Raw genomic sequence first — 27,125 nt, 5'->3', positions numbered from 1 at the left:
GAATGTTGCGCCCCAGTGTCTACCATGAAGGTGACTGGCTGTCCCCCCACATGAAGAGTTACCCTGGGCTCAGGTGGGGGTTCCTGGCCCCGACCTCCCTAATCGAGGTTGAGGATCTCAGCTTTTTCTTCTTGCTGTTTTTTCTTTTTCTTGGGGCAGTTCTTTACCCAGTGTCCTCTTTCCTTGCAGTAGGCGCACTGGTCTTTTTCTAACCGGACACGCCCTCGGTCTCCCCCCCTTTCTATTCTGACTTCATTTTCTTTTCTCACTACTGTGGCCAGGATTCTACTTAATTCTTTATTTCGCTTTCGATCTCTCACTGCCTCTCTATCTTCTGCCTCTCTTTTTTGTCTTTCTTCTTTCTCCTCTGGTGTTTCCCTTTTGTTAAAGATCCTCTCTGCCTCCCTTAAGAGGTCCCTAAGACCTTGCCCTTGTAAATTCTCCATTCTTTGGAGTTTACTCCTAATATCAGGAGCTGATTGCCATATGAAAGACATGGAAACACTTACTTCCTGATCGGGGCTGTCTGGATCAAAGGGAGTGTACCTCCGATATGCCTCTTTAAGTCTTTCTAGAAACACAGTGGGCGGCTCGTCTGCTCCCTGTGTCACTGACCTTACCTTGGCCAAATTGGTGGGGCGTCTCCCTGCCCCCTGGAGGCCTGCTACAAACACCTGGCGATAAAGACGTAGGTGTTCCCTACCTTCAGCCATGTTGAAATCCCAAGCAGGTCTGGTGAGGGGGAAAAGAATTAGATTTAGTAGGTGAAATATATGATTTCTTTCTTTCCCTCCATCCCTTCTTTCCTTCCTCCTCCCAATGTGTGTGTGTGTGTGTGTGTGTGTGTGTGTGTGTGTGTGTGCACATGCATGCAGTTCTAGTTGCCTATGGTCTAACTACCTTCCAAAGAATTTGAAATGCTCATTGGAATCATAGGATGTTCCCTGGAGCCTTGCACAGTTGTGTCTTTGTCACAGGTCCTAACTTGCTGTTCTGCATCTCATTCCAAATGTCTCATTATGGTTTACATAGCTTCACTTACCTGCAAAGTGGAACATTTGCTTAAATTTGGGATATTTTAAAGACAATTCTTTTGTAAGTTTTGACCATTTATCATTGGAATTCTTAACTTATTCTTACGTGTTTCTGAGATCTTTCCATGTATTTTAGATGTCAACAAATATTTTTGTAGCCATATTTACCTTTTTTTTTAATTTTATTATTTTTATTTTATGTGTATGTGTGTATTGCCTGCATGTAGGTAAGTGCAGCCATGTCGTGCAGTGCCTGTGGAGGTCAGAAAAGGCTGTCAGATCTCCTGGGACTGGAGTTACGGACAGTTGTTAGCTGCCATGTGGGTGCTGGGATTCAAACCTGGGTCTTCTGCAAGAACAACCAGTGTTCTTAACCACTGAGCCATTTCTCCAGCCCAGCCATATTTACCTTTAGCTTAGTTTTTTCTTGCCCCATCTACAGTATACTTGCAATATTTTCTGTATTTTAAATAGCTAATCTAAATATCATTTTGCATACATATTTTTCTTCTAAATTTGGGAAATCATATTAAATTTTTCTTGACTCTAATTTTTATTTTACTTTGTGGTATAAAGTAAAGGTGTACATTTCCATTGCTAACATTGTTAAGAAATATGCACCAGGAGTGGTAACATATGCTTGTAATCCTGGCACTCAAGAGACTGAGGCAGGATGATGGATTCAAGGCCATCCTGGGCCAAAGAGACCCACAGTTCTCAGTTTTTAAAAAACATATCTTATTTACTATTTTTGCTTTGTGTGTATGAGTGTATTGCCTACATGTATGTAAGTGTACCATGCATGCAATGCCTGCAGAGGTCAGAAGAGAGGATCAGATTCCCCTGCACCTGGACTTATGGACCGTTGTAAGCCACCATGTGGGTGTTGGAAATCAAACCTGGGTCCTCTGCAAGAGCAGCCAGTGCTCTTAACTGCTGAGCCATCTCTCCAGTCCTCTCCTCACTTTTTGCCCTGAGATTGTCAGGTATTAAATTCTCATGTTGCCTGTGTCCTATTTCTAAATTCTCTGCTTTGTCCCATCAGTCTTGAGTTCTGAAGCCAGCTACGTGCTTTTAGAGTAAGTTGCTTTGTGACTCATTCTGATGTCCTCCAAGCCAAGTTCTTTTATGTTCCACATTAATCACCGATATGGATTTTAGAGTTTTCTAATAATATAGTGTAATAAAATATGCTATTATATTATTTTAAATGATTAAATCTGTGAATTAACTTGAGGTATTTACATGTTTGCAATATTTTTATTTTTTTCATTTAAAATATTTGTAATTTCATTTACATTGGACTGATGCAGCCTATCTTAGGTCACCAAATAGGTACTCAATAAACATGTATTAAATATATTTATAGCTAATCATCATTATAAGTGAAATTTAGCTTTGAATTAAATTTTTAAAAATTGTTTTTGTTAAAAGAAATACAGTTGGGGCAGAGGAGATGGCTCAGCAATTAAGAATACAGGTTGTTCTTGCAAAGGACCCAGGTTCAGTTCCCAGCACCTACATGGTGGCAAACACCTATCTATAACTCCACTTCCACGGGATCTGACACCCTTTTCTGGCCTTTTCTGGCATTGTGTGCACATGGCGCATGTACATATGTGCCGACAAAACACTGATACACATAAAATAAAAATAAATAAGAAAAAAAAATTTTTTTTGGTCTTTTTGAGACAGGGTCTCTCTGTAGCTCCAGCTGTCCTGGAACTCACTATGTAGACCAGGCTGGCCTTGAACTCACAGAGATCCGCCTGCCTCTGCCTCCCAAGCGCTGGGATTAAAGGCGTGCGCCACCACGCCCGACTAAGAAAAATATTTTTTTAAAAAATTTTATTTTATGTGTATGTATTGCCTGCATGTATGTGAGTGTACCCATGTCATGCAGTGCCAGGGAGGTCACAAGAGGGCTTCAGATTCCCCTGGAACTGACATTAAGGACAGTTCATAGCTGCCATGTGAGTGCTAGGAATCTCTCACAGGTACTCTGCAAGAGCAGTCAGTGCTCTTAACTGCTGAGCCATTTCTCCAGCCCCAGAAAAATAATTTTAAAAAGAAATAAAATAGTTATTTTTAGAATACTTTATGTGATATATATTTCTGAATTCTTATATTTGTAAAATTCCACGTTGATCAGTGTTTTGGGGCATATACTTGCAACTGCATTATGCAGCTAGCATGCAGTGATACTCCTTTTGTATTAATATTTCTTATTTGTTTTTCTTGTTTATCATAATGGCAAGACTGTCAAATAGTTTTTCAAATAAAATATAGGATAAACAGTAGCTGCCATCTCAGAGACTTAGGAGGCTGAGGCAGGAGTCAAAATATTCATGGCTTACCTGGCTTCAAAACAAGTTCAAGGTCAGTTTAGGCAACTCAGCAAGACCTGTCTTAAAGTGTAAAGAAAGGACTGGAGCTATGGCTCACTGGTGGAGTATTTGCCTAGTATGTGTGAGGCCCTATGATCAATCCCCAGTAGGGATTGATCATAAGGGAAAGATATTTTTACTTAGGAAATATGCCACTGCTATCAATCTGCCTTGAGTGATGCTGGTTTTGCATTCTAAAGGGCTTGTTTTGTTCTGTGCAGGAAGGAGTGTGTGGAAGTCAGAGGTTGACATCTGGATATCTTCCTCAATTGCTTCACCTTGCTTTTTGAGGCAGGGCCTCTCATTCAATTTTACCAGTTCAGCCAGAGTGGCTGACCAGCAAGCCAAGATCTGCCAGTCTGTTCCCCATTGTTGGGCCACACATGACATTTTACAAAGCTGCTGGAGATCCAAACCCAGGTCCTCATATTTACACAGCAAGCACTTTACCACCGAACCATCTCCCCAGCCCCAAAACTTCCTTTGGTCCTTTTAACATACCAGCAATCACAGCCACTCACAAAGTAGACTAAAAGTGAATGATCTGTTTCATGAGAATATACTTCTTTTATGGTTATTTTCCATTTGGTCACACAACCTTTTTTATCATTTGTTCTAAAGCTTTGAAAGCTCTCCTTTTTGAGTGGACTTTGGCACTCCGTGGCCTGAAGCTCTTGCAGACTCTGCATTCTTCCACATCTCCACTCAGTCTCCAGACTGCTCCTTCTCCTTCCCTTTTATTCTTTCTTGATTCTTGTTTTTCTGGTTAAACCATCAATTTGATCACAACTGTAATCTTCAAAAGTTCCAAGAACATTCATTCTCCCCTGATAGTTCATTTCCTCACCATTACTCAAAACTCAGATTTATAACTATCTATGTAGTATTAATTAAAATGGATTTCAAAATGAAATTTCTCTAATTATGATATCAACGCATCTATTAAACTCGAGTTTTGCTAAGGGCTCTTTTCTTAAGCACAATCCAGCATCTGTGAGAGAAAAACATAATTAAGACCTTTAATGGAAAGTTTTCAAATGCACACTTGCTACATAATTTTGGAGCACTATTTTGAAATGTTTTTATGCTTTCTTTTCCCTCCCAGAGTTATTAGAATGTTTCCTTGTGCTTTTCTGTGGAACTCTGGGGAGGATATGTGATGTGATGTGAGGACTGCCAAGTTCAAGGCACAGATTTTCATGACTCACTCCGTCCAGAATTCTGAGTGGCTATGAAAATCTTTGGGGTGACTGTACAGCAAATGATCCTAGCCCCAGAGTTTATTCCCACATAAGCTCAGAAGGGTCGTCAAATTGGAAATGGGGGTCCTCTTGTTTCTGGCACTCCTGGCAGATGTGTACATAGCTTTTAAATGGCACTCTTCTACAACTGGCCTTTTCTCTATGTAAAAAGAGACCAACGTTGATTTTTGACAAAGACTGTCAAGATCTCAGAAAGGCCAGAGTTATCTGAGAAGAGACCTGGTTTTCTGTCCTGGTCAGGAAAGTTGCTTTGTGCTTCTGAACCCTGCTTCATCTGTACAGTTCAGAGTGGGCTGGGTGTTTTTCTAAGGTTCCTTGAAGAAAGCAACCCTGTGTCACTGTCCTGGAGAGAAAGCTGGAATTTGGAAGCACGGTGGGCAGGTGAATAGAGGCCTTTCTCTAGTGTGCTGAACCTCGGGGGGCTGGCAGTTTTTCAGCCCTCCATGCAGCTCCTCTTGGGGAGGGGGGCGGTTAGGAGGGAGATGCAGAGGAACACTGGAGACAATCTTATCTTGGGGTATTTATGTTGCCAAAATTACAGCATTAACCACAAGTTCTGGGTTGTTTTATGCCTGTGACTTAATTCAAAAATTCTAAAATGTGGTGTTGTTCAGTTTTCTTTGCTCCCTTGAGAAGCTATTTTCAGTGAAACTTCCATATGGGGTTGTATTTATTACTAAAGACTATGAATGAGTCAAACAGTCAGGCCACATGGTCACCGGAGGAAACTACCACAGAGGGATGCATGCAGACCAGAGCGGCATTCCTTCCCAGATGCATGCAGAGCTTTCTGTAAGTTCTGTGGTAGCAGACATATTCCTACCCAACTAAAGAAACCATTGTTCACATTTTGGTACTTCTTTTCCAAGTGTTATGTTGCTAAAATAAGTGAGAGTTTTGTGTACTGTGCCTGTCAGTCATTTGTCAGCTTTGCTTTATAAATAGCCCTACAACAAACATGTCCCCATTTTCAGATCATTGTCACAGCAGTTCCTAGATATTGAGAACATGAATTTATTCCAGCACCTTTATGGATATAAAACTTCTTACCCAGTGGCCTGATGAACAGATCCCAGTCTCCCAGCTGTGCCCCCATTTCAGCACACTTTTACCAGATATTGGGCATAATTTATCTTTCAGATCTTTGCTAACCTAATAGGAAAAGTGATATCTTATGTTTGTTTTATGATTATCAGTAATATTAAATATTTCCACACACCCACTAGCTCTTTCTATTACCCTAACCCTAATTCTTTTCTCTGATTATCTGTTTGCATCTTTTGCCCATTTTCTCTCCCTTAGTAGAACATTCACCTGTTTCTATTTTTAGTACTACTTTTTTTCTAGTTTATTGTTTTTATCTTATTTTTGCAATGCCTTTTTGGTGTGTAGATATTTTAGCTTTTAATTTTAGCACATCTCTACCCCTTGTATTCTTATGCACACATGTACAGGTATGAGCACACAGGTGCTATGGCGTATATGTGGAGGTGAGAGAATGTCTTGGAATTGGTTTTCTCTTTGCACCCTGTGGGTCCTGAATCAAACTCAGGTCTTTAGGCTTGGTAGCAAGTGCTTTTACCCACTGAGCCATCTTGCCACCACTATTTAACTTTTCATTTGTTCAAATCTGGGATCTTTTCATTCCCAATTTATTACATTTATTACACTTATGCCAAGAAAGTTTTTCTTAAGACCAGGTTAACTGTCACTTCCGTTTTCTTGGTTGAGACTATTTAGCACTTTCATGTATTTGGAATTATTTAGGGGTGGGTGTGGGTGTGTGGGTGTGTGTGTGGGTGTGTGTGTATGTGTGTGTGTGTAATGACTATGTTATGTGCTATATTGAGTTGATTTTGGTTTTTTACATCTTTGTTTTTGTTCTGTTTTTGTCCAAGATAGGATATATTTGTGTTTTATATTCAGCTCTTTACGTATGTAGGGCCCTCCGCAGGCTGTTCTGTCCCTTGGTCCTCGTATTCCTACTCCAGAGACACACACATCCCTACCCCAGTTCTTGGAACATGTTCTAAAGTCTGATATTTCTTGTTTTCGAGTTGCTTTCTGCTCTTCTTGCTGTTTATTTTCCAGATGAATGGCAGAGTCATTGATTGTGATGCTCCAAAAACTCCCTTTGGGGTTCTGATGAAAATTGCATTCAACCTATAAATTAATTGGGAAGAATCTGGCATCTTTATAATGTTCAGACCTCCTATCCAGGAACTCATACAGCCTGTCCCTCCACGTTTTCAAATACCCCTGTAAATGTCACAATAGGATTTTGTAGTTTTCTTTCTCTAAGTTCAACACATTTCGTATTAAGGTATTCCCAGATTGTTATATATTTTCAGTACTCTTTAAAAATGGAATCTTTTCCTTCTTTCATGCAGATTACTATTTTTAATATCACTTTTCCCCCAGTGTTTGCCAAGTACTAGCAAGTATGTAACTGAAAAGCGTGCTTCTTCCTTTCCAAGCTTCTAAACTCTGAGATTTAAAACTAGAACCAGCCTTAATGTATTTTCTTTTTATATATGCTAAAACTGAGGTTATGAAAGGTAAAATAATTTTATTTACAACATGTTAGAAGAGTACCTGCAGATGAATATTTCCAAATGTCTGTATGCTTTGTGTCAAAAACTTGTGAAACATAAAATATCCCAAAATAACCACCCCCATGCTAGCTTGCCCTGTGGCTGTAACAAGTTACCACAGCCTCAGAGGCTCAAATTAATCCAAGTTCATTATCTGTCATGGGTGAGCGATGTCAATACACCACCAAGCTTCTGTTGCTGTACCAGTTTCATTGGCTCCACTTCCTGATTTGACTTGGAATCACGTCCACAGAAGCCACAAACTCTTTGTTCCCCTCCATGTTCAGTTATTAAAATCTCTAACCCTCAATCACACATCACACTTCACTCAATTACAAAAGGGTGGAAAGGGGCAGAATCTTTGGGAAGCAGCACACAGTGTAGATTGTCAAGTGCTGGGTCCATATACCAATGGTAGTGGTGTAGAAGTCAGTTGTCTGGACAGTGTCTCAGTGGACAACATGGATGACAGGGAAGAACACATTGTCTGTGGACAGTTGGGAATTTGCTGTTGGTCATCTGCTGGGTCAGAGCCATGACCAGTACACCAGTGCTGCCCGTGACAAAGTACGCATGTCAGTGTACCATGCTGTAGCCGAAGTGCACACCCTGTCTTTGGTCTAGTGTGTTAAGTTCTCTAAGTTCAATGTATCCACCATATGGTATTAGGAGTCATTTTTTGCTGTACCTTGCCCTGCTGTGTATCTTGGTAACTCTAGTAAGTTTGGTATGTTTAATTGCTCCAAGTATCTGGTGGTTGCTAACTTGTACATATGAGATGCTGAGCCATTCCATCCTGACAGTGGTACCCAGATGGAGTCATTCAGCAAGGCCCAGCCTGCTTTATATATCATCTAACAGTTCTGGGGATCAGAAATTTAAGATAGGTCTCACTGGGCTAAAACCAATGTGCTAGCAGGGCCGTATTCCCTCTTGAGCATCTAGGGAAAAATCCATTGCCTTCCCTTTTCCAGTTTCTAGAGATTGCCTGCACTCCTTGGCTCATGGAACCTTCCTCAGCCTTCCTACACAGCAGCTCACCATCTCTCTCTGATTGTAACCAACTCTTCTGCTCCCCTCTTCTGCCTTTAAAGACCCTAAATATTACATTGGGCCCACCCAGATAACCCAGGATCATCTTTTTAAGGTCTTTCATTCCATCTGTAGCTCTAATTCTGCTTTCCTATGTGATACAGTCACAGGTTCTGGAGATTAGCAAAGACTATTTAAGTGGGATACTCTTCTGCCTCCACAGCCAGGGCAATCTTTCACATTTTATGTCTAAGCAAATAAGCCCCTGCTTGAGGTACTCATGGCTCCCCATTGCTGTCTGGACTAACCAGAATCCCTCATTCTCTTCACTGTCCTGCCTCCCTGGCTCCATCTTCAGCACAGCCTACTGGCCACAGTTACCTCCTTCTAGTCTGGTGAACCTACCTTGTTTTCACTTGCCTCAGGGCCCTTGCATATGCTGTTCCCTCTGCCTAGGAAACCCATCTGTCGCCTGGACCTCCATAATGAGCTCCCTGCTCATGCTTCAGATTTTAACTCGGCCCCACCTCCTTGGGGAATGGAAACTCTAATCTTTCACCCTGTTCAGATCCCCCTACCCTGCCCTCTCTTGGTGCCTTTTATTGTTCCTTCAGGGCACTTAGTGCACTGGTCCTCTTACTTGCATGTAGAATGACTTAATCCTTTCTCTGGCTGGACTGTGTGACCTTTCTCTTCAGTCCTCCCTCTTCAGAAGCTGATGTGCCTGGTCCATAGTGAGCTCTGCTTTGTCTTGGTGAAGGCATGCTCAGGAACCCATTCTAAGAAAAAGGCTTGGTTTTGTTTTCTTTTGTTTTGAGGTTTCAGATAGCATCGTGCTATGTACCCCTGGTTGGCCTGGACCTCACTTATGTAGTCCAGGCTGGCCTAGAATTGTGCAACAATCCACCCAATCCCCCAAATTATGATGATTACAGGCAATTCATACTACCACTCCAGTTCATGAAAAATCATTTTTAATGAATATGCTTATTGATGAATTTATATAATTAATCAATATTGGAACAATAAAGAACCCAGCAATAAGTAATTTATAAATTATAAAGCTTTTAGAAAATTATATATAACCTTTAAAATGAAAATTTTAAAGGCTATAACAATAGGGTGAAGTGTTTTTATTACATTAAAAATAACAGGACCCAAATGTTCTGCTGATCAAAGGGAAACTGCTAAAATGATCCATAGCCTAAGCCCACAGGATGGTATGATAGTTAACTTTGATAATCTGACAAGATCTAGGATCACCTATGAGATAAGCCTCTGGGCACATCTATGAGATACTTTCTAGAGTGGGTTAGCCATGGATGTGGGTGAGGGTAGAGTACTTTGCCTGTTCAATTCATACTTCCCCAAACATTTGCATGTTCCTCCACCCCCACTTCTAGGAAACTGAACTAGCAGACTTTTTATCCCAAACAAATTCTCTTGGTTTTGTTTTCTGTACTGATGGCTGTGCCTCTGTGCTGAAGCATAATGTAAATACTTAATTTGTTTAATAAATATCCTGAAATGGCCTCTTTGAGTTGTTACTAGAAGGGCCACGAACCTTTTAAGTCACTTAGCCAGCACAGATCAACACTTAATGTCTTTAATGATGAGCGTGATCTTTTTTAGTGGCTGAAATGCTCCGTAATCAATGGTGTGGCCCTGCCTGGAGGCAGGAGAAACTAGATAATGGGCAGAAAATGTCATGCTGGATGGGGCCAGTAATTTGAATCCCTGAAATCGGTATTAGTGTGGCAATTTATGGGAGAGCAGTTTCTTCCCAAGGCTAGGAACAGCCCCCGCCCCATCTCTAATGTCCCTTAGTGACTTACACATTATTGAAACCCCTGGTGAGCCAGAGTCTGTTCTCAGCCTAAAGCTTCTGAAACTCATCTCCTCCTAACCCTCTGAGGCAAGTGCCTGCCAACCTCAGCAGGAAGATTAGTGCTAGACTGCGAGGGAGAGAAAGGCCTGTCTAGATGGGATGTGAGGTGTCCACCATGAGACTGCCCTCAGCTACATTCCTTTTCCTCCTCTACCTCCATAGTAGCTTTGAGAATTATTGCAGGGATAGAAAACAAGTCCATGCCTGTAATCTCAGCACTTGGGGAGCTGAAGGAGGAGGTCCTTGAGTTCAAGGCCAGACCTGTGTCAAAATAAAAAGCGGGCTAGTATAAAGCTGGGTGGACCGGTACTTGCTTAACTTGTGCAGAGCCCTAGGTTCAATCTGGCGGGGAGGAGGGGGTTCTTGAAGAAGCATATCTGGGTCAGTCTTGGAATGTCCCCTCTGCACTGGGACTTGATTTTTATCCTGAGATGTGACAGGCCATGCCACATTCTCTGCATGTTCCATACTTTTCTAAACACTTGTAATACCCTCAGAACTTTTCTCATTAGACTGAAATCCTCTCATTAAAAGCCTGTGGTCATCCCATTTGGTGTGACTTTTTGGTAATAGGGAACCTTTATTAATAGAATGTTTCTGATAATTTGAGGGAATTGTTTCATTATGAAATATGATTCCATTTTACATTGTTTATTATTGTCCACAGGCCCAGAATTTTTAAATGCTAGGAGCATGTTTTAAATGAAAGATAAATAATTTATTACAATTATACTGAACTAAAGCCAAGTCTCCCATTGGCCCAGTGATGTTGGGTCAATGAGAAATGAGCTGAGCTGTAAAAATCTATTTTTAAAAATGGATTATTTAAAACTAAAGTACAAACTGTTTTTAAAAAATCCTAATTTTTATAGATTCTTATATTCTCCTTTATTGGAAAAAAAAAAGCCTGACTTCACAGAGTGTTTGAATAATTTTTCTATAACCAAGCTATATGGAGCAGATCACCTGGATTTCTGAGGCGTCTCTGCTAACCCCAGAGGAAAGTATCTTTCAGAATTTAGCCAAGCCACAATCCTTTTCCTGTAAGGTGACTGACTGTCCTGTCCCTCCTTTGAAACATTAAGCCAAGGATAGTCTTTGCTTCGGTAACGTTATATTAGTAACATTCCATTGCCAGAGCTCCCAGTTGCTGTAACTGTAGGGCAGGCTGGAAACGTAGTCTGGCTGCGGTACTGTAGAGAGGAAGGTTCTGTCAGCAGAGAGCAGGCTCTGTCTTGTGAACCCATCCCAAACTAAGCAACCAGGTCCTGCAGCTTCCACTCCTATAGCCCATTTCACCCCACTGACTCAAAACGTCTCGTTTGAACATTGCTGAATCCCTGTATCATATTTCCAGACACCATCCCGTTATTGATTGGAAAACAGTAATGATCAGTCTGTTTAAATCACTGAGGACTCCTATTTTTGTTCTGACATTTTTTTTAAGTTCTGAATCTTATGGCATATTTGTTTTTCCAGGTGAACTTTAAATTTAATTCATCAATTTTTTTTTAAGAAAACAAACCAAAAGACTTCTACAATTCTTCTATCATATCTTATTAAAAACATTCTACTCAAAAACATACATATCAGAGAAAAGAAGCATTATTTGACAGTTGGTGCTTTCTGACTCCAAGGCAGGGTTTGCAGAGCAAGCTTTCCACAAAACTGGCTGACAGTGTTATTAGCAGGGCATTTACAAATGGCTCAGTGTTTTATAGTTCACATTTCAACTTCAACTGTTTGTTGCATTAGCAAAATAAAGCTCATTAAGCCCTATTCTTTGAGCCCATCTCTGCAAGCCTCTGAACCCACTAATACTCCGCGTTCTTGTCTGGTACTATGTAATCTTTCCTGCATTTCACTTGAAAGTTCAGCTCATTCTGAAACCTCCAGTCAAGGATATGAACTTGTTGCTTTCAGGGAGGCCGCATCTGCGCACTGAGCCATTACGCCATCTGTTAAAGTGGTCAGAGTTCATTTTATTGCCTCCTTTGTGGATGGACTTGTTCTGTAAGAGCGTGTGTTATTGAAAACATCATTTTCCTCATCATTATGCTTTCTTTCCAGCCAGATCATACCCTGCTAGAAATCTATTGAACGCAGAGTGAAAAGCTCTTCAGAATAGCTGTTCTTAAGAGATTAAATGATTGCCATCTCTGTCCCATTCCTTTTATCTCATAATCAAGTTCAAGATGGTACCGGATATCTCTGCTGAAGTGATTATTTGAAATAGAAATGGCTTTATCCCCATTCATACTTCACACTGTTGAATGCTGGGTTTTCCTTCGTTTGCATTTTTATATGCATGTGGTTCCTTATGGCTGTCCACAGGGTCAAAGACTCCAGCTACTGCTTTAAAATGGCTAACGGGAGTTAGGTTGCTTTTTAAATTTTTCTGTATATGAGGACATTAGTAGTATGACTGCGATCTGGCTCGCAGTCATCATATTTTAAGGCTACTTTAAGTCTTATCAATCATCTAGCACAACCATTCAGCTTGACAAGTGAGGAGCTAGGAATCTGTGGCACTAAGAGATTTGCCCAAGGTCACAAAGCCTTGTCCAAGGTCACAAAGCCCCATGCAGCCTAGCTAAGGCAGGAGCTCCTAGTTGGGCAGCTTCCATTGGACCACACTGTCCGTGCCGTACTTAGGGGAGGCCTGTAGCAGTCACGCAGATACAGCCTAGGGAACAGGCAGAGAGCCACTGACCCAATGTACAGGAAACCGATTTTTTGTGGCTAGGTCAAAGATGCTTCTGTTCCCTTCCTCTCCTTAGAGCTGTCTGGTCTGTGCTGTTTCCTTAAATCAGTTTCTCTTCCAGAGAATCAAACCAAAAGAACAAGATGACATCAGTATTTGTTAGCAACTCTGCTAAAATACTCACTAAAGAAAAACTAGCAGACTGCCAGGAGCGGGGCTTTGGGCCATGTGTTGATTGTGTTTATCCCCAGGCCCACAAGCAGTCCAAGCAATCAGTGATTGGGCATATCGAAATTACATTCTTTTCTCCCTTTAACACATGCCTCACTTTAAATACAATTCCTCATTCCTAAAACTTAGTAAATAGGAAAAAGTGAGTTTTTATGGTTAATCTCCCTACCATGATCGCATTTTCTACCCGTTTTTTTCCTTTTTCTTGGACTTGATCTATTCTGTCACTCTGAGGAGGCAAAGCTTGGTCTCTTTAGCATATTAAGAATCACACTTGGGGGCTGGAGAGATGGGTAAGAGTACTTGCTGCACAAGCATGACGACCTGAGTTCAAGGCCCTAGAAACCACATAAAAAGCCAGGTGTGGACATGTGGGAACCTATAACCCCAGCATTGTGGGGGGTGGGGATGCAGAGACAAGAGAATCAGTAGGACTTGCTGTCCATCAGCCTAGCTCTAGGTTCAGTGAGAGAACCTGACTCAAGAGAATAAGGTAGTGAATAATAGAGCAAGACACCCTATGCTCTCCTTTGACCGCTGTGCATGGATATATGCACAGATGTGCATATACCACATATAACACACACACACACACACACACACACACACACACACACACACACGAATCACAGTTAAACTGTAAGACTGAGAATATAGCTCAGTTAGTAAAATGCTTGCCTAACATGCACAATGCCCTGGGTTCCAGCCCCACATAAAATCCAGGCATGGTAGCTCAGGCCTATAAATCTCAGCACTTGGGAGATCAGGCAGGAAGATCAGAAGTTCAAGATCATCTTTGGTTACATACTGAATTAAAGCTAGCCTGGGCTACATAAAATCCTATCTCAAAAAAACAAAGAAAGGCATCATAAAAAGAAACTGTAATAGATACAGCAAGCAAGTTAGCTTTAAATTACAGGACTGAGGAGAATAATCCAGAATCTTGGGATAGCATCTTAGGAAAAAATCTGAATGGGTGAATCTTTCAAAAAAAATTACAGTAGGCCCCCTTATCCCTGGTTTTACTTTCCTTAGATTTAGTTACCCAGAACTTCAACCCAGAAATATTGAATGGAAACTCCAGAAATAAATAATTCACAAGCTTTAAATGCACACCATCCTACAATGTGCCATCTTGCTGTGTCTCACTCCTTTGTCCCTTATATTCATACTGTATACTCTAGTTGCATGTAGTCACTACATAGCTGTCTTCCTTAGCAAATCTACTTTGTTTTTGTTCAAGTCACCCCCTTTTACTTAGCAATGGTCCCAAAGTGTGACAATAATGATGGTGGCAAATCTATCATAGTGTATTGTTAATCACTGGCCTATTTTACTGTTTGTTGTTACTAATCTCTCTTGTAGTGTCCAATTCAACATTATCATAGATGTGTAGGAAAAAACCTACTCTACATAGGGTTAGATACTAGCTGTGGTTTCAGGTACCCCGTGAGGGCCTAGGGAAATATCTACCCAAAACAAGGGAATCTTCTGAATTCCTAGGTTTAGAAAAGATTACAGGCAGGATACCAGGTATGTTAGGGTGACTTCAATTGCAAATGGCAGGAAGTCCTTTGCAAACAGCCTTAAATACCAGTGCATTTATTGGGTCCGTGACTAAGAATCTTCACACAGGCCTCAGGCATGTTTTGATTACTACAGCTCCCTCAGCTGTTTTGACCCCTTTCCTTCCATGTGTAGAGCTCCATTTCAAGCTGATAGTTGCAACATGAATGCCTGTGCACAGATTATCAGATTAGTGCACTGTTGTGCCAGGGCTATTGTAGAGACTTTCACCCTTATGGTAAGAAAAGGCTGCTATAAGACCAGGCCTCCCCTTTGCATCCCAGATGTCCAGCATCTTCAACTTGCAAGCAGAATCTCTAGACTTATGTTTGGACCAATTCTTTACCAATCACTAGTGGTCAGGGGAGGAGTGCAAGTATTTATTGGCATAAGCCTATCAATTCTTGAACCAAGCACTGTGGTAAGGAGGGTAAGATTACAGTGATTGACTTAGGCCAGTCAGAGCTATGTCTGGAGCTTAAAGTGGAGATCTGTCCCACCCAAATCACATCTTCCACAAAGCACAGGGTGAGCATCATGGAAATAACCAAAATACTCACTGCCTTATTAATTCATAGCTGAACCCAGTGCCAGAGAAGCCAGTCTCCCCTGGCCTCTGTCATTCTTTCTTGTTTACTGTTTGGACATTCTTTTATCATTCACAGTTCATCCTTAAGAGATCAGTCTAAACCTGCTCAGTCAGCTCTCACCTGTACCTGACTCTGAAAAGAGCCTATAAAGATCCTCTATTTCAGGTGTATGTTGTCTTCACAATGAAGGACCACTTAAAGCCATAATAATACTATTTATTGTTGACAGACCAAATATTATTGAATAAGATGTGTCTATTAGACAGTGATGAGAAGTCTGCTGATATGGTTTTCTGTAACTGTCATTTCAGTTGTCTAGAACTTCAACTTTGGCTCTCTTTGTAAAGGCAATATTTAATTTGCTCTAAAAACCATTTTGCAAATAGCTAAAGACTGATCTATTTCAAGTAGTGAGGTCCCTCTTAACTGGATGAGAATTGGAAGTGACGTACTATTGCTGACAGCAGTTTAAATGCATCATGTGAGCTTCATCTCACAAAATAGACCTTCCAGTGTCTTAACCTGGGTTCCTCCTGAAAGCAGAGCCCACAACAAAAGTTTGTGTGCAGGTTATTGTGAAACAGAGCAAGGGGAAAGCAATACAAGTATCTTACCTAGTTCGTCACTACCATGAGCAACACCAGAAGCACAAGTGGACCAAAAAGAATATCAGATCATCGGCCTGAGAGACAGAAGATAACGATCCCAGTTTGTCCACTGAGTCCTGTTGCCTGATTGGTCAAGGGTGGATCTGTGGGGTTTTAAAGCCTTCTTCCATATCTTGTACGTGCATGTGCACGTGCATACACAGCAGACATCAGAGCAGTTCCAGGAAAACAGGGAAAGACACTTGGAAGAGCCGAGGGGAGGTGTTCCCAGCAGTGGTTGGAGTAAAAGTGGGGTGCATAGTGTGTGGTGAATACCAAAGGAGTCTAGTGCAGTGGAGAGATGGCATCTTCCAGTCACAAAGGAGCCCAGAAAAGCCCAGAAATCATCCCATATCTCTTAATCTTCCCTGTGTTTGAGTGAATTTTCTTAACATGTATCTTTAAAAAAGGTAAAATTAATAAACACATCACCAGTGGAATTGCTGTAGAACCCTGCAGGACTCTCATCAACAAAGAGGCCAGCTCGCCAGTGAAGAGAAACAGCAGGCTCCTCACAAGAGAAGGCAGCTGAGGGGGCTGCCATTACAGCAGCTCCAAGGGGAGGGTCCTCTCTTCTGCAAAAGGGGCTCCCTGCTTAGTGGGTAATTCTTACTCCCCCTGTTCTGCCAATATGACAGCTTTGTCCCTAATAGAATGGCAGTTTTGACTTTAGTTTAAATTACTCCATATAGAACCAAAGAGAAAGAGGTGCTCTCCAAAACTGCTCCCTCCCCCGCCGCCATTAAAAAAACTCTTCCCATTTAAATTTTTGCCTCCACATTAAATTTCTCGTTCATGTTTCAAGTGCATCAAATACATTGTCAACTTTCAAAAACTGTATTTGACGATGCCAGTGACTCAGGATAATTACTGTCTGTCAGTGTGTTTGCTGGGAACACAGATATGTCTGTCAGCCCTGATATTGCCAGCAGGAGCTGGTCTCTCAAGTCAGGTCTTCTCTGAGCTCAGTTTTCACTCTGGAACTTTAACTAGCCAGACACAATATTGGGGCAATGTGCCGCATGATCCATCCAGGAAACGTACCAGGGTAACCCTGGATTCACTTATGAAGTCTTAAAGACAATTACTTTTCGTGTGTGTGTGTGTGTGTGTGTGTGTGTGTGTGTGTGTATGCGTTTGTGTGTGTGAGTACAGGCACGTGTGCATGTGTGGAAGTCAGAGGACAACCTAGGTGTGATCTTTGCCTTCTACTGTGTTTGAGACAGGATCTCTTTTTGTTCAGCATTGCTGGCCTGCGCGCTTCCAGGGCTTCTGCTTTCTCAACATTACGTGAGTTCTAGTCATGAAAACTCAGGTCCCCACACTCGTGTGTCAAGTGCTTTACCCACTGAACCATCTCCCCAGCCATGACAACTATTGTAGTACATGTGGGTTTGACTCGAGTATTCCCAGTAATTGTCAAACTATGGCTCCTCTAGCTCAGTAGTTCTCCACCAGGGTGGATTTGGTCTTTCCTCCTACCCTGCCACCCCACAAGCACTTGGCAATGTTTGGAGACATTTTTGACCATCACAATGGGGGTAGGGTACTGCAGATGTCTAGTGAGTAGAGAGAGGTCAGAGATGCTGGTAAGCATCCCGCAATGCACAGCATAGTCGCGCTGTGCTGTAATGCAGCACTGTTTGTTCCAAAAATGTCACATTGTTGAGGAAGAGAGAAACCCCACTCTGGCTTCTGAGGGTTTGTGCAGTAGGAAATAATGACTGCTCGTTTAGGAAATTCAGACAAAAAAGAGAAAACGTGTAGTACTGAAGAAGACTTTGTTTTCATCTTGTGTTATGTATGTGTATGCATGTTCTTAGGTTTGAATGCAGGCATCTGTGTGGAGGCAAAAGGACAACTTAGGGTGCTGGTCCTCACCTTCCACCATGTTTGAAATATGGGCTCTGTTATTTGCCACTGTGTACACCAGCCTAGCTGACCCACAAGCTTCAGAAATTCTCCTGCCTCTGCCTTCCATCTCGCTGTAGGAGCACTATAATAGCAGGTGTGCGTGTGACCATGTTTTTACATGGGCTCTAGGGGTCTGCACTCTAGACTTCATGCTTCTACAGAAAACCTTACCCACTGCACCCTCTCCCGGGACCCTAAATAATACTTCAAGACAGAATTGCCCGTCACCCTACCATCTTTATTCTATTTAGCATATAACCTCCAGCTCCTACCAAATGAATACAGATGCTTATGAGATTGCAGTGATGATTAAGAGACTGGCTTGCACTCTTGTTTCCAGATTAAAACACCATTTTCATAGTTTTAAGTCCTTTTTTTTTTAATGTGTATGAGTGTGTTGCCTACATGTATGTGAGTGCACCTGTGTCGTGCAATGCTGTAGAGGGCAGAAGAGGGCTTTGGATTCCCCCGGAACTAGAGTTAAGGATGTTTCATAGCTGCCATGTGGATGCTACCAGGGAATTGAACCTGGGTCCTCTGCAAGAGCAGTCAGTGCTCTTAACTGCTGAGCCATCTCTCCAGCCCCAGTTTTAACTTCTTTTAATAAAGAATATCACATTGTTTTAATGTAACACAACCTATAACCCTTCTCTCTTTGTTTCTTGATTTTTTTCTTAAGTACCTTGGGTGAAAGCCAGCATTCCAGTTTGAAATCTGCCTTTAGAAAACTGGCCATGGGTTACTCTGAAATGATTTTATAACAAAAGCAATTTTTCAAGAAATATTTTCAGAACAGTGTAAGAAATTGTTCTGATGGAAATGTTTTGTATAAGAAATGGTGACTACTTGGGAGAAATACTGCTTACATATTTCAGTTAAAATTAAAGAACAGTTGGGGCTGGGGAAATGGTTCAGTTAAGTGCTAGCCTTACAAGCAGAAGGACCTGAGTGTAACCCCCAGAACCCACATAAAAAGAGCTGGGCATGTTGGCACACACCTGGAATCCCAGCACTGGAGAAGAGGATACAAGTAGATTCCTAGGTTTGGTGGTCAGCCAACCTCACCTACTTGGCATGTTCCAAGCCAGCGAGAAACCCTGACGAACACCTGAGGCATATCCTCAGACCATCACATGTACCAACACACACACACACGTACTTGGATACACACAGGAACACACACAATAATTAACTAATTAATTAATTAATTAATTAACGAACAAACTGGTGTTAGTAGAGTAACACTGGCCTGGCCTCATGATAGAGTGTGTGAAACTCTGGCTCTCCTGGGCTCAGACCTCAGTCTCCAGTCAGGGAAATATATATTTCCCTGGGCTACTAAAGTTCACACAATACCACCAGGAGGAAAACAACTTTACTTAACCAATTAGGATATAAAAGGAAAAAAAATAGTAATACTCATGAAAATCCCTGTAAACCACTTTTGCTGTTACAGTGACTCAGAAAAAAATGTATGTGTTGTAAGAGAATGAAAATGTTGGCATTCAGCTGAACGGTCTGTCTAGTCCTGCCTAAAATTCCATGTATCCCAGTCAGTCCAGGTCTTGCACCTCTAAGTCCAGAAGGGATTGCCTAGAATGCCCATTCCTTATCCTTTGGGAATCTAAGCACTTTTCAAGATACTTGCAAATTTCTGGAGAGCATCTGGCCCTCGGTGATCCCTTCTGTGTATTAATTCAGTTATTGGATCACGTTACCACTCCCAATTGGCCTTCCCTGTTCTCTACTGCTCCTGCTTAGACACAACTCATCTCCTCAGTCCTCAGCCCCTAATTCCACCCAAACACCCCAAGCTCCCCTTAGCATGCATGCCCATCCCAGCCCTGGCTGGAGGTAGAGGTGGGGTTATAACAAGCATCATGGAAGCACCTTGTGAATGCAGAAGCTCACCAGAGGCTTTTGGTCACTATGCCATTCCCTGTCTTTAATGTGCCTCTCACTTTTCTTGCTTCTCATCCCTTCCTCCCAAAAGATCCTAAGTTGTTCATAAAGTTATTCAGAGCCTCCAGCTCTCTAGAGTCCTTATTCCCAAAACCAATTCCTAACCCCGCATAGGCATCTTAAAAACAACCCAAAAATCCTTTAATGTCATTGGACTTACATTTTTAGAAAGCGCTTAATATTGTTAGTAGCAATTTATATTCCTCTCCTGCATCTTTTTGTCAATTCCTTTGCACAGCTGATTCTGAGGCCTGAGCCTGGATGTGTCCAGATCTCTGTCCATGAGTCTCACCGTCAGAGAGCAGCTTCCTCCCTGGTTTTATATGTATGGTCCTCCACCATGGGGAAATTAAGACACATGTACATCCGCATGCTTTAGTTCACAGTGTCCTACCTGTTGGCTCTTCCAGGTTTGCCTGACAGTTTGACATTGTGACTTGGCATTGTCATCTACAAAGTTCATGCTTGAGAACCACACAGTCAAGTTACCCAAAAAAATGAAACAAAAAAAAAAAATCACAAAAAAATCTCATGACATTTTAAGTGAGTTTAGGATTTTGTGTTGGGCCACACTCACAGCCACCTTTGGCTGCACATGACCCTGTAGGCCTTGGGTTGGGCACGCCTCCCTGTTCCGCCTACCTGATATTTATTCAAGGGATTCCTTCCATCCATTGCTGCTCTCTGCAGTCTCACTTTCCAAAGTCCATCCCTCCTATGGTCCTTCCTGTGCCTGCTCTGTGTTTGCCAGATGCAGTTGGGTGCAGAGACCATAATGGACACACTGGTCCCTGGGGGCTTCAGAGGTGACTTCTCCCCGTGTTTTATTTCACTGGCTGCTTTTTAGACCGTTGACAGTAGTGAGACAGTCAATGGGCTAAAAAGCAGCCAGTGAAATATTACCTGTTTCTCCAGCTCCACTTATTCCACAAATTCATTCCATTTATTCAACACATAGTCATTGTGTTCTATGGGCTAAGAGTTGGGGACACAACTTTGAGCAAAAGTTCTTGCCCACCTAGAGCTGATTTCTAGAAGGAGTGAGGGTGGCAGAATAGTTTAGTGCTGAATAGATAGCAGATGAGACTAAAACAGTGTGTTCAGAACTAGGGTTGAAGGCTATAAACAGAAACAAGGAAACAGTGTTCCTTTATACCTAATGGCAGTCTTCCTCTTTCCAGATCTCCAGCTCCACCTACCGCCTGCCCAGTTCCCATCACATGGTGACCAGGTGTGGGTGCCACAGTCTTCCACAGAAATAATTTTGTCTGTAATGAAAACTAGCTTTAAAAATCATAGTCCTTAAACTTCAGTCTCCTCTTTACTCTAGTTGAAATGACTATGTGTAAAGAAATGTCAAAAAGCATAACATATTATGCTGTGTCTCATTCTAAATATAAATAAGATGCTTCTCCCTGTTCAGTCTGGGAACAAAATGCCTTCCAAGTCATGAACTTTCACCTTTTATACTTCTTTTCCACCTTCCAATGGAAAACTTTGGCAAAGACAGCAAGAAAAATTAGAGGTGAATACAGTAACAACGAAAGCTGTTTACAGAGAAAAATGGGCAGAGGGCTTCCCTTCTCTGCAGTTCTCAGCATCCCAGTAAGTGAATGAAAGCATAGAAACAGCTTCAGTTTCTCCTAAACGGCTCTTTTCTAGGTTAGTCACTTCATTTGCCCTCTGAGATTTATAGTTCAGGCATACCAATTCAGAGCACAAAGAGGAAAAAAAGCCATTTATCTAATCAGATTCCTTGGGAAGAAATACTTAGGCAATATTAAGAATCTTCAATTATCTACTTTTATAAAAGGGACAATTTATATCCTGCAGTCAGTAACGTGTGATAGTGATTATTTCTAATCCCTTAGAAGAGATCTGACATGATGCTCTGGGTGCCTTATAGCATGAAATCGTCATGTATATTTCACCAAAAGAAGTAACAAGAATAATGGCCCCTGCAGTGTGCAGTCATTTTACACTAACACGCTGCAACATGGTTTTGCCCTGGGGCAGAGAAGTGGGGATTTTTCTCTACTTCAAAAGAATGAAAAATTATCATCACTCTATCCAGAACCATTACAGACTTCAGAGACTTTGGCATGAAATATTCAGAAAGTTTATTTTAGAATTCAATATTTTAAAAGCCTGCTTTAAAACTATTACAGTGATTAGTGACTTTCTTGCTTGAGCCAGTCTTTGCTTTAAAAAGCCCTGTGTCATGGTTAGTACCATTTGTTTTTGTTTTCATTTTCTTTTCAACAATATAATTTGTATCAACCATACAAGTTCCACAAGAGACGTGTCATGCATTATTTTAAAATGCCCCTGAAGAGGAATTGGGACCATATTCGTGTGTTACCCTTTCAGACACACGCTAAGGGACAATTTTTGTTCCTGATGGCAGTTCCATGAGCTGCTGCTGGTGCTGAGGTTTTCTGCTTCTGGTTTGCTTTATCTTAATGGTGTGAAATGTGTGTCATTCTCTGCTACCTGCTCAGGAAGCAATGCCCATGTCTCAGAGGTCCCAAGGACACACAGGGACACACAGGCCCTGCCGAGGCTTCCCACATCCTCAGCCCATCAGTCAAGGGCTCACATCTTCATCACTCTTCATAGGAATTAGAAAAGCTTAGTGGGTGTTTGTGAGGATTTAATAGTGTTTCCAGGGTGTGAGTGAAGCCAATGAGAAATCACGGAAGTGTGTTTAGCCATATGGAAACCTCTCTGCTTACACAGGAAGGCAAGGTGAAGATATGATAGAACCCTGACTCTAGAGTTCTACCATCCTAGTTTTGAGGTGCATTTTGGCAGCTTCCTGGTCACATGATCATGAGAAAATTGCCAAGCCTCCTTAAGGCTCAGTGGCTCTTTCTGTAAACTGGGCCCATCCCAGAATTGGCACAAAGATTTAGCCATTTGGGGGGTATAAAGGCAGTGCTATGTGGGATGTCAGACTTGATTCCCATCATTAATTGCTACTAAAATATTTTTCTCTTGTTTATCTCTTATTTTTGTTTTATGAAGCATGTGTATGTATATAAAACAGTAAAATACATGTGAGACAGCTAGAAAAACAGTTATTCCTACTTTTTTTGAGACAAGGTATTGTGTAGCCCAGGCTAGCCTCAAACTTTCTATGTAGAATAGGATGACCTTGAACTTCTGATCGTTCTGCCTCCACCTCCCTAGTGCTTGGATTATAGGCCCGTGTCATGGATTGTATGTAGCACTGGGGATGAGACCCAGGGCTTTGTGCGTGCTAAACAAACACTCTATCAAAAACTACAACCCCTTACTCTTCCTTTTCTTATATAACCTGTGCATTTAGATCCATCCCTCAAATACATTGCACATATTGTTTCTGTAGGTTTTAATAAATATCCTTCTGTTCTTCCCTACCTTAGTTATTAGCACTGTATAGGAGAAAGTATAGGCATCCACCTCAGCCTTCAAAGTGATAAGGTAGGTTCCTCCCTCATGCAGACATACAGAGAAAGGAAGATTCCAGTGTGCTCCTGACATGGAGGGTGCTGACAAGGGTAATGTGAGAGTAACTTTCTGTGTTATTCTCCAGGGAGGCAGATCAAGACTCCGATGGTCACGTCAGCTTCAGAGACTTCGAATATGCCATGAACTATGGACAGGCAAAGTGAAGCCGAACTAGTGTGAGCTACTTTTGGAAATTCTGGACAGAACAATAGATGGTAATATATTTGAAGGTCACACAAACCTCATTCTAGTAAAAATGTGATACTACATGCTTGTGAGTAAACTCTTGATCATAGTTGTTGAATGCTGGTATTGGTCTCTGCATCCCAAGGGTAGTGGGTATTGGGAGCTGGTATTGGTCTCTGCATCCCAGGGGTAGTGGGTACTGGGAGCTGGTATTGATCTCTGCATCCCAGGGGTAGTGGGTACTGGGAGCTGGTATTGGTCTCTCAATCCCAGGGGTTGTGGGTACTTCTTTCATGTTGCCAACAGTCCTGAGTCAGGCTGCTGTTGCTAGTTCCACCCACTAGTCTTCTCCCTTCCACTCGTCACCCCAACATCCTCCACACTGCAGGTTGGACACTCTGCTTAGTCAATTTGCCATTGGCTTGGATCCCTGACCCTCATCATCCCTGAGGATAGGCAGCTTTGTCCTGCCAGTGGCGTCCATGCCCTTCATTCACTCAACTAGTTGAACTGTGCGCTTACTGTGGTCTACACAGTGAGCAAGTGCTGGGAAAACAAAGGCTTGGGATTTCTATAAAATAATGTCCCCAAAGTGCAGATCTGTGCCCAGGGACTGGCTATGCAAAACAGAGGAAGCAGATGAGCCAACACAAGGCAGACAGCCCTGCCTTATGCAGAGAAAACCAGAGTGCGATATTGGCCTTAGCAAACAAAATGGTATGCTTTCAGGTCCCTTTAGGATGTCCTGGGCCTGGGCTTCCTGCTTCAGAGAAGCAAGTCCTCAGCTACCTAGCAGCCCACTGCTGCATACTTATGGTTCTAGGTGGTTCTGCCCTGCCACACCCTGCAGCCTCAGCCATCATGGAGCAGGGTCTTCACACCTCCACCCATGCCCCTGGGCTCCAGTGACTGCTATGCTGGAGGGCACTGTGACCCCAGGTGTACAGCATCCATTAAAAATAATTCTGCTATCAACACCAATACTTCATCTCTAAGTGTTCAGATTTCACAATGTTAACATTTGTAAAAAAGGAAAACAATGTTTAATACAATTAACATTAAAGTATTAAGCATTAAAAGATCAGGTAAAAAAATAAATTTGTAGAACAAACATTAAGCAAGCTTTGGTCTCATATAATTATTAGCAGATAACCTTAGGAAAAATAAAATTTTTAGCAATGGAGAGGAAGCTAAGGAGACTAGACAAGTAAATAACAACTGAAATGTAATCTGGTCCTCTAGGTGCGGAGCTCTAGGAATATTAGGTGGAGATGAATTAAGTAAGGGCTTCAGCTGCTACTTACGACTTTTCAATAAATCTAAAATTATTCTGAAATTAAAAGTTTGTTTAGAATTAAAGCCTTATTCAAAATTCCATAAACTAAGCAAAGATGCATTGAAAATCATTATTCAATATGAATGAAATATTATTTCGAAGACGGAAATGGATTAATTGTGTCATCGAGAATCATGTGTGGTTTTTTTACAAAGCGTTCCAGTTTCTGACTTTGAATAGTTTTGTTCAGCAAGCATTTTCATCATAAAGGGACTAATTTAGTCATTGATCCTGAACTCAAAACATAAAAGATATATTAGATTTCTTAAATTAAAAAAAATTAAAGCACACTAATAGTATTTATTAACAGAGCAATTATTTCAGTAATTGTCAGAAATCCAAAGTTTTATATTGCAGTCCCTATTTGGATCCTAGTTTCCGTGAGACAGATGACACAGGAAAGGGAGGGGTCACTTTCTATAGTTGCTGTGGGAGGTGAGAGGGGAAGATGGAAGAGCTATTGAGCATATCCAGGACCCTAGATTAGTCAAGACTTTTTTTTATCTCAATGACAGAAAATTACCCCAAGATAATTTTCTTTAAAAAAAAAAAAATCACTTAGCTAACTTACAGGAAGCTAGTAGTGGGAGGGCAGGGGTGAAGCTAGGGTCCAGGGCCCCACAACACCAGCACCTCCAGATTCTGTCTCCTTCCCTCAGTTACCAACAGCTTCACACCATCCTCAAAAGGAACTGGTCCATGATCCAGTTCAGAGCCTTCAGGAATAGGTTAGGGTCACTTCGCTCAGGGTGTATGGTCATGTGCCTTGGGGATGCACTGGTGTGCCCACTGCCAGTCATAGAGAAGGAAATTGACAAGACCTGGAGGCAGTCTATTTTCTTTCTTAGGAAAAAAAAATCTGGCTATGACCTCTTCTAAGAAGGAGCTCAACCCTGGGTTTGCTGCTTAGAAGCATCCAGGTTCTCAGAGCAAAAACACAAAGAGAGGGTGACAGAGAAGTACTCCCTCCTCTCCTGCCCATTTTTCTTTGGCTCAAACTTCATCCTTGTCTGAGAGCAGCCTTTTCCAGCCTCTCACTTCCAGGGCCCTGACCCCAGTGGCATCCCCAGTCCACATGAACATGCCTGTGCACTGTGGCCTTGGTGGTTTGACCCCAGGTGGATGGCCCAAGGGTAGGCATCTGTTCAAGCTGATAAACTGTCTCAGCCCTTGGAGGACGTGGAGAGCTTGAGTGCAACTTGGGTGCTCTTCTGACTGGCTGAGCAAGGGGTATGACTCAGGAGTGAGTGGCAGACATGGCCTGGAAAATTCAGGCAGCTGGTTTGCAATGAGCACAGAGGGGGAAAAAATAGACATGGAGAGGGGTGCAGTAAAGGAGGGGAAGCCTGTGGTGCTTGGTTTCTGGTTAAAGCTTGTGCGCAAGACCCAGTCATAACCCTGTGGGTCCTGTGAGGTAACCCTGTATCCTTCCAATAAATCTTTCTGCTCAAGCCAGCTGGAGTTGCTTTCTGTTATTTGAAACCCAGAGAACCTTCACTGCTGTGAGCACACAGCCAAGGACAGAGTCCTGGGTGACATTAGCATTCACTGGGCAGCAGAGAAGTCTCTTTTAAAGAGACTAAGAAGGAGCATTTGAAGATGGCAGGAGTCACCGCTGCCACTTCCATCCCTGCCTCTCCTGTGGCCCTCACTGTGTCCAGCTCTGGCTTCCCTGCTGCAGTAGCTTTTAGAGGGGCCACCAGTGAGCTGCGAATGGAACCTGCCAGCCCCTCTCATACCTCAGCACACCTTTCCTTCTCATGGGTCTAAAGTGACGGTAGGGCCTTTGGAGTTCTCTTATAACCTGCATGATGTGGGTCTCCTGGGTATTTCTGTGCCCACGTGTCCTGCCGTCTTTTCCAGTTCCTGTTCTATAACCTGCCTATAAGGTAATCATTTCCAAGGCCCTGTAAGTGGCCAATCTTCTTGATCAACACAATCTCCCAGGATGATTTCATCCACTGCCAAGAGTTCAGTTATTGCCTTAATTGATAGGACTCCATAAACAAGTCTTTATCTTTGATCTTGACCTCTGCTCAACTCCAGGCCTGCGTTTTCATTTGCCGATCAGACGTTTCCACCTCACTGAACTAAAATCAGACGCATTGTTTCCCTCATTTTCAAAATCGGTTTCCTGCTATTTCTGCTAATGGCATCATCCCGGTCCATCCCCCACCCAGGCTGTCATCCAAGCCAGCTGCCTCAGAGTCTTCTCCTCTCCTCTGTCCTCCTTAGCTCTGACATCCAACCAGTCACAAATCCTTTTGCGCCTGTCCTTGTAAAACATTTTGACGCTTTTT

At 42.2% G+C, this 27,125-nt stretch overlaps 1 protein-coding gene across 4 annotated transcripts in view; it reads left to right on the top strand.

Moving 5' to 3' along the window:
* The window catches only part of Efcab11 (EF-hand calcium binding domain 11), a 205,976-nt gene extending 182,369 nt beyond the window's left edge, over positions 1-23,607 (top strand). For all 4 annotated transcript variants that reach the window (XM_017800804.2, XM_029568634.1, XM_029568630.1 and 1 more), the window contains one exon: positions 23,389-23,607. In XM_017800804.2, the coding sequence (XP_017656293.1) occupies positions 23,389-23,467 (79 nt within the window). In that variant the 3' untranslated portion in view covers positions 23,468-23,607. The remainder of the gene's footprint in view (positions 1-23,388) is intronic.
* The last annotated feature ends 3,518 nt before the right edge of the window (positions 23,608-27,125 follow it).

This window comes from Nannospalax galili, unplaced genomic scaffold, assembly GCF_000622305.1.
Source record: "Nannospalax galili isolate Female #2095 unplaced genomic scaffold, S.galili_v1.0 scaffold500, whole genome shotgun sequence".
Classification (NCBI taxonomy): Eukaryota; Metazoa; Chordata; class Mammalia; order Rodentia; family Spalacidae; genus Nannospalax; species Nannospalax galili.
The sequence above is the reverse complement of the archived record's forward strand: the minus strand, read 5'-3'. Positions and strand labels throughout refer to the sequence as shown.